Source organism: Pundamilia nyererei, unplaced genomic scaffold (assembly GCF_000239375.1).
Source record: "Pundamilia nyererei isolate P.nyererei 1_Seehausen unplaced genomic scaffold, PunNye1.0 scaffold00238, whole genome shotgun sequence".
Classification (NCBI taxonomy): Eukaryota; Metazoa; Chordata; class Actinopteri; order Cichliformes; family Cichlidae; genus Pundamilia; species Pundamilia nyererei.
In genome coordinates, this window is record NW_005187639.1 from 223,306 (window position 1) to 231,470 (window position 8,165).

The following is an 8,165-nucleotide window of genomic DNA, read 5'->3' on the forward strand; positions in this document are numbered from 1 at the left end:
AAAAATCACGGTTTTAGTAACGCAGTAACGCAGCGTTCCTACGGGAAAGTAACGGTAATCTAATTACCGTTTTTGCAATAGTAATCCCTTACTTTACTCGTTACTTGAAAAAAGTAATCGGATTACAGTAATGCATTACAAGTAACACGTTACTGCCCATTTCTGCTGCTGAGGTTTGAGTGCAGACCAGTGCTGCGAGCCCTTTAAACCAGAACCTGCCCCCAGTCTGAAGTCTCCTCCAATCACAACACGAGACACGCTGATGAAAACGTTTATTCGGAGACAGAAACGGCAGTGCTAGCTCACTGCTAATGCTAATGCGTTCATGTGAATTCACCTTTGATATAAACTTTATATAAACTGTAGACACAAGTCATTGCAGAACAGAAGCTGTTATCACTGCGGCCGCCTGCAGTGCTGCGTCATCACTTCCTGTCCAGCACAAAGCCACATGCTGTTCTCGAGGCTCAGACAGGAAGTGGAAGATGTCTGCGGCCGCAGCAGGAGACCTTTGAGGTTCCTCTTCTCTGTGTTTATTCACCTGTCTGCATGTAATCGTTAGTTATTATTCATCTGTGGCTCTGTCCCACAGCGGGTCTTTGTCCTGTCACCCCGCCCCTCCCTGAGCCTGGTTCTGCTGCAGGTTTCTTCCTGTTTCCTTCCAAGTGCTTGTTCGTTGGGGGTCGTCTGATTTTGGGGTTTTCTCTGTATTATTCTAACCCGTCTGACTGACGCCTACTGTCATCGTCCTGCTGGTGACTTTGAAACACTGAGGCCATGGATGACCTCTGTGACCCCGAGGTGCTTACATCAGGGCTGAAGGATGAAGACACCCTTAGCTCGAGTCATCAGAGTAAAACCAGCTGCAGTGCACCATGGGTAGTTTGCTGGTTCCGGGTTTATGAGGAGCGATCACACTACACTTGTCCGTATGTGACGACTCCTAATCTATGAGCTTTTCCTTTCAGTGTCACAGGCACTGATTAGCCCGGGTCAAAGGTCAGCTGTTTTAATGCAGCTGCAGTAGGGGTGGGTCTAGAGATTTTGACTATGCCACTCTACTGCGATAGCGCATGTTGATGGTGTCATCAAGCTGCGCCTCTTTTGGTCGAAAGTAGGGCAGGGCGATATGGCCAAAAATATTTATCTCTATATAGATTTGAAAATTGGCGATAACGATATAACTGCTGATATAATTGATGCGAGACAAAATGCAACTCCACAACTTTGCTAGCGCAAAAAACCCATCCATTTATTTTCACTTAAACAAGCAGCTGTTTTTATGTACATTAAACCTATATAAACATTTAACAGTGCAAATGCAAATTCCTTACTGACAGCTTAACCAAAGGCATTTCCAGTAGAAATGGGCTGACATATCCTGAGCATAACCATGTATAATATCCACTGAAGTTAAAAAGAGGAGCTTTGCTACATTAAACTGCAGTGTGCCAAATAAAAAAGTCAAATACGTATTTTTCAGACCATAAGCTGCTCGGGATTAAAAGACACAAGAAACAAAGCAGTCAGATAAATCAAACTTTATTCAACTCATTCTTCTTGCTTCCTCCACTTCTGGTACCATTGATTCATTAATGTTGAATTCTCTGGCAGCTGCTCTATTCCCATGTTGTTGCAGTATATTAATGACTAACCTCGTATTGTGGATGGATTATCTCAGTTGTTCTCCTGACTGAAGTTTGGTCCGTTCACAGCATCCTGCCATGCGACTGTATTTGTCTCTAACCATCAGGAACCTTCACGTTAACTTTTATCAAGTGGAAAAAAGTTAGCGTTCATCCTCCAGCTTCACTGTTTATGTTATGCTAACATAGCTGTGTCGCTAGCGATCACGTAGCACATCATTATATACCAGCTAGCCCAACTTCAGTAACCCTACAAACGTCACTGCTGTTTAGTTTTCTGTCTTCATTTATGTTGGAAGTGACAGCAGAGCTGTACGTTTGAATTTTTTCAGAAATCTCTCTGTCAGAACATGCTATATCATGCTTAGGTGGAAGCTTCCTGCTAACTTCTAACTCTGTTAAATGTAATAAATTCTGTTTTCATGGATTTTTAACTCTCAGTGTTCGTTTGACTTTGGGACCTGAAGCCGACGGAGTTTAGGACCCAGATTACTCCACCAGGCTCTTGACTACGGCAGCCGTAATGCTCCAACAATCCATCCAGCGGTGCGGCTTCGTAGCAAAGTCGCACTAAAACATTTGTCAGATGTTTTAGCGCCGTGCACATAAAATCAGTTCGAGGTCAGTAAGCACAACCAGATTTCATACATAAGGCACTCTGTCGATTTTTGAGTCAATTAAAGGATTTTAAGTGCGCGTAAAATACGTTATACAGAAGAAAAGAATATATCGCGATATATATCGTTACCACACGTTTCAGATTACACCATGATATGGATTTTAGGCCATATCACCCAGCCCTTGTCAGGTTAAGGCTGTGTGCAGGCAGGAGTGGAAGTAGAAGGACCCAATGTGCAGACACTCGGAGGCAGAAAGTAACTCAAAACTCAGCTTTTATTGCTGGATGGCAAAAGGTGGCAAACGTAACAAAAACCCAAATAAACTTACATGAACAGGCAGACGGAACACACAGCATAAACGAGAGTAGATCACGACACAGAGAAACACAGGGCTTAAATACACAGAGGGAGCAATCAGGGAATGGGTAACAGGAGGGAGACACAGCTGGGGCAAATCAGGCTTAACGAGACAAAGGAAGCAAAACCAGACACATTAACATCAGACATGGACTTTCAAAGTAAAACAGGAAACATAACACAGACTCACAGGCAGGCACTATAACAAAGGGATGTGGGGAGACAGCAACTATGGAACACAGACAGAAAAGCAGAACACTAAAACTCTAACCAACCCCACCCAGAGACCCTTAACTAAGAATTATCCTAAAACCCGTAAAGCAAAGCTAGAATATAATGAAATAACAAAATCAAAGAACCAAAAACACAAAACACTGGGCCAACGACCCAGGGACCCTAACAGCCCTAGCCTGCAGCAGGTTGTGTGCCGTCGCGCCGTGATCAGAGTGATGCGATATCGGCGCTCCGATCGCGTTTCACTAACATCATCACAGATCTGTGTCCATCTACAGAGACGAGGATGAAAACAGTCGGCCATGTTTGGTTTTCTCCGCAGAGCCGTTCACGCCCCACGATGACGTTTATTAATCACATGGTTATGAAACAATAACCTGAAGCTACAGAGCGCCGCGTCACAGTTGCACACACGTGAGAGTTCTCAGCGTTCAGTTCTGCGCCGTCAAACCTGTCAGCACACGGCTCTTCAAACTTCCTGTATCCAGATTACTTCCTGTGACGTGCCGTAAGCTTCGCCAACGTGCTGCCGTTTGTCTTTAAACATCTGCTGAGTGTCAGGAGGCCGCAGCTGCTCGCCGTGGCTCTGAAAGCTCCGCCTCCAGGCTCGCAGCTTCACTGTCAGTCGCAGTGGCTGCTGTAGCTAGGCAACCAAGCACCTCCAGGCTGCAGCAGCTGCTGTCAACCTCCTGGAGGAGGCGCTGAGAGAGAAACGGATCAGATCAGATTTCTGAGTTTGTGGCGTCGGTACAATCAATAATTTACACTGATCGATTATCTATCGCTACAACCAGCATGCAAACTCCACCCCCTCCACATTAAACAGCAGCTCAAGTTCATCTGAGAGACTCAGAGGGGAAACTCAAAACAGGAAGGGGTTGGCCAGATGTTAAGCAAGGATAACACTTTCAAATTAAGAGCATGAAGGTTCAGTGTAAACACACTTGAGTGTGCAACACGTTTCTGTCCTCATAATTTTATCAAATCAGCTTCACACGACAGCAAAAAGAGCACAGAACACGCTGACACACGCCAGTACTCTGATTACTCTGAGGCCTTTAATGTAATCTGATAATAAATATGAATATTAATAAGAAAACATATATTACAATATTCATTCATCAAATAAACAGGAGGCTACGACTCAGATTACAATCCTGAACTCACGAGGAAACACTACAGGATGATGACATCATGAAGCGTCACGCAACAGGTGACTCACCTGCACGTGTCCGTGTGAGGCGGCGTCCAACAGCCGGAGGCAGGCGGCGCTTTCATCCATCAGCTGCCGTCTGAGCGAATCACAGAGCTCCAAGTCCGAGGAGACGTCAACCATCAGCCGCAGCAAGCAACGCAGCAACACGTCGACACGACACGCCATCCTGACGAGGGGAAACACGCGAGCACATCATACGGGACGGTCCAACGCCATCAGGACAGGAAGTAAGTAAAAGCTTCAAACTCGCAGCTGTGTGTGAGCGTGCGCGTGTGTCTATGTGTGTGATCGTGTCCGTTACCGTGGCCACGCCGCTCTGGTCGTCTTCTGCAGCGCCTCCAGCATCCTTAGCCGGTTCGCCTCCTCAGGTGGGTCCCTGACCTCCAGGTACCCGAGCACCACCCGCTCTAGCCGCCACAGGTGTCTGCACACAGCCACGCCCACCCTGCACACACACACACACACACACAGGTGTGTATTCATATCCTTGTGGGGACATCTCATTGACATATGTTTTTCTTAGCTGCTTCCAGTAACCATCAAACATGAATGCCCAACCATAACCCGACTGTAACACTAAAACCACAGTTTGGCTTCAGACTCGCGGCGATTCATGCAGCTGGAAAACATTCAAACTGTTCTGAGATCAGACTGAAGCAGCGGCGCCCCCTGCAGGCAGAACAACAACGAGCTCTGAAGTCTGATTATCTACAAATTCATAAAAGACTTTTCTGTTTTAATCACAGCTGAGTCATCAAAGCACGACTGAAAACATTTAATTAAATCCGAAAAAAATGAATCATTACAGACGCTAAAAAATACACGCATTTATCATTTCTACATTATTTTATAAATAATTAAATGTATTATAAGTGGGTTTAATATTTACATACAAATGTTTTTCTATAGTAACAGGTAAAAATACATTATCAATAAAATATATCACTTCACAGTAATTAATGTAACCTGTAGCATCGTATATTAAATATGAAATCATGAAATTATGATTAAATATATTTAAAGTAAAATGAAACAAATTACTCATAATTTAATGTGATGAGCCATATATAGTTTAGATATAAAATATACAAATAATTAAAAATTAAAACGTTTATATTTGTCATTCATAATTAATTATACAAAAATACAAATGATAATTTCTTAAAAACATTTTAGATACAATCAACATCAACTTTAACACTTTAGTACAATATCGTGAACTGATAATAACAATAAATGTGATCATTATAATGAACAGATAATATTAATAGAGTTTGTTTAATGTGTCACATTTTCATCCAGATAAATTAAATCACTGATGCTTCCATAGTAACCAAAGGTCAAAGGTCAAACCCACCTGTCGATGTACGCCGGCAGAGCAGCAGCATAGACGCGCCGTAGCACCACCTTGTTCTCCGCCTCCATGTGGGTCAGCATGAGACGCAGCACGTCGTCATGGCGACACGGCTTCCTGCGGGAGGAGGTGGAAGAGGAGGGGGGCTTCTCCAGAACCACCAGCAGGTCCAAGAGGCAGGACAGGACCAGCTGGGTGGGAGGGGGCGGGGTCAGTGACGTGTCATCAGACAGAGACAGAGTCTGTGTGTGTGTGTGTGCTACCTGGATGACGGCGGCCTCAGTCCTGTACAGGTGTTTGAATAACGCCTCATAAAGAACCTCGGCTCTGTTGAACTGATGCAGCTCTGCAGGCGGCTAAAGACACAAACACAGACACACACACATACCATCATCATCCAATGCCAGACACGACGCTGAGTGTGTGTGTGTGCATTTTTTTACCGTGTTGAGCACGATATGGTGCAGACAGCGAACTCCCAGCATGCAGTTCTCCAGTCTGTGGTGGTCACTGAAGAGGAGGGAGGGGGGAAGGAGGCGGGACAGGTGAGGTGAGAGTCCTGGGCGGGTCACCTGCACCAAACACCAACACACAGGTGAAGACAGAGCACCTGATGGGTCAATCAGCTCCAACCTGTTTCACAGAGGAACTACTTTCTGTCCGCTGTCTCCATCCGCCAGCCAAAAGATACGCAGCGAGATGGGAGGGCCGTTTGCCTCCCGTCAGGCTTTATCCTGCTCAGTGATGCGGCTGGCGGATGGAGACAGTAGAAAGGAAATAGTTCCTACATGGAGGCTGGAGAAGAAGGTGTGTATGAGAATGAAGCGCACTTCATAAAAGACACCTGCCTCACCGCAGTCCTACACTTCTGCCTTCACAGTCTCACCTGTTCGGACCATACCACCCTCACAGGTAAGCGGGGGACGATCAAAGCATAAGCAACCAAAAATATCTTTAAACACGGGTTGAAGGGGGAACCTGGCTCCTGCTGACCTCATGCAAACTTATCTCATTCAACATCTTCAAGTGGCATCGAGAACGCTCCAGAAAAGAGCAGAAAGGGGTCAAAGGTCAAACTGACCTGCAGAAGACTCCAGGCAAACACCAGCTTCACGGCTTCACAGCGCTGCCACGAGTCCCTGCTCACACACACACAGACACTTAAATATTCAACAAACTTGTTTTTGTCTTTTAATCACAGAAAAAATAACGAGCTAGCCAATCACACAAACACAGTTTGAACCAAGTGGAGGTCAGAGCGCTGAACACGCATGTTTTAGAATTTCATGTGAGGACGTTTGTACAGAGCAGACATCCCTGCACTCTCTGTGGGGAGAAGGCCAAGGTCCTCACAATGTGGCTGTTCCATCAGGGACTGGTCCTCCTAAGTGATGGAAGGCAAGTGTACACACACACACACACACACACACACACTCTCACTTGGTGAGCTGTGGCTGCAGGATGTCCAGGACTCCTCCCAGAATCCCTCTGCTCCCCTCCGTGTCCCCAGTCAGCAGGTGGGCGGAGTCTCTCCACCCTCCTGCACTCAGCAGCGTCTCCAGCAGGCCCTGTGCTGCTGCTCTGGAGGCGGAGCTAGTCCACACCTGATCCTGATGAACAAAAGCACACTGGAAATCAAACAGCTGTCAGTGAATGCATCACGGGGTCAGACAGGAAGTACCTGTGCTGCAAAGGTGTGTGTTTGATGTTTGCAGACTCACCTGGAAATGTGTGACAGCAAACACGCAGGTGGGTGGAGCAACAGCAAGTAGCAGACTGGTTGTCCGTTCTCTGGCCTCGCCCCCTTTCCGCCTGTCACCCAGAGTTGTTAGCAGAGCCGTGAGAGCGGCACACACCGCCGCTGCCTGTGTGGGGATGCTCTGATAGGCCGCAGCGCTCAGAGGGCTGCAGTCATCCTCACAGAGCGGCAGAGCAGCACAGCCAATCAGAGCACTGATCAGAGAGACATATGCTGCTTCAAGCTCCGCCCACCTACTGTCCTGGCTGGCTGGAGAGAACAGCCAGTCAGATCCAGCGTACTGGAAAAGCTGCTTTATTTCAGCAATCAGAGAGTGGGATTTAGGACAGGAACCAATCAGCTTCACCCTCAGCTGAGAAAGAAGCTCTGTGATTGGAGGAGGAGAGGAAGGGGACTGCTCCTCTGAGGAGGAGGAGGAGGAGGAGAGATGAAGGTCATGAAGTAAAGCGGAGAGCTCCATCCTGCACGAGAGAGAAAAGGAAAAGTCACAATCTGTGACTCACCTCCAACATTCTTCACAAGCTTTTATTTGAAAGGGCTTCCCACATATTCAGTACTGCGTGCTTCCACCAGGGGCACTGTGACCTCTAAGCTGGGGTCAGGTGATCTGCAGCTGCTGTGAGGCCATAGGTGACCAGATGGGATGAAGGTGGAGCTGGGGTGAACCCAAGCAGACACCTGTCAGTCAAAGAGGCCACTCCCCTAATTATGCTACCTTTAACCTAATCGATGCCTCAGTCTTTAACCCTGTCTAATACCTGGGTTTGGTATGTCCAAAAGCAGGATCAAGATCTAACAGTAAACAACAACCTCGTCCTGAAGCACGTCTTTGAGCTCCTTGTTGGAGTCTTTCTGGCTCCTCCGTGGTTGCATTTCTTCTTCTGCTGTTTTATTGCAGGTGGATGCTTCTCTGGTGTCCTGGATTGTTGATTACCTGACAGGAAGACCACAATATGTACGTCTCCCACAGTGTGTGTCT

At 46.7% G+C, this 8,165-nt stretch overlaps 1 protein-coding gene across 1 annotated transcript; it reads right to left on the reverse strand.

Moving 5' to 3' along the window:
• Window positions 1-3,162: 3,162 nt before the first annotated feature.
• Window positions 3,163-8,101, reverse strand: tti2 (TELO2 interacting protein 2). The gene is made up of 10 exons (XM_005749159.1): window positions 7,997-8,101; window positions 7,149-7,647; window positions 6,868-7,037; window positions 6,509-6,566; window positions 5,871-5,999; window positions 5,691-5,783; window positions 5,431-5,618; window positions 4,375-4,518; window positions 4,080-4,239; window positions 3,163-3,558 (listed from the first exon to the last, which is right to left on the reverse strand). The coding sequence occupies exons 2-10, from the start codon at window positions 7,644-7,646 to the stop codon at window positions 3,415-3,417; spliced, it is 1,584 nt and encodes a 527-aa protein (XP_005749216.1). The 5' UTR covers window position 7,647; window positions 7,997-8,101; the 3' UTR covers window positions 3,163-3,414.
• Between the last annotated feature and the right edge of the window lie 64 nt (window positions 8,102-8,165).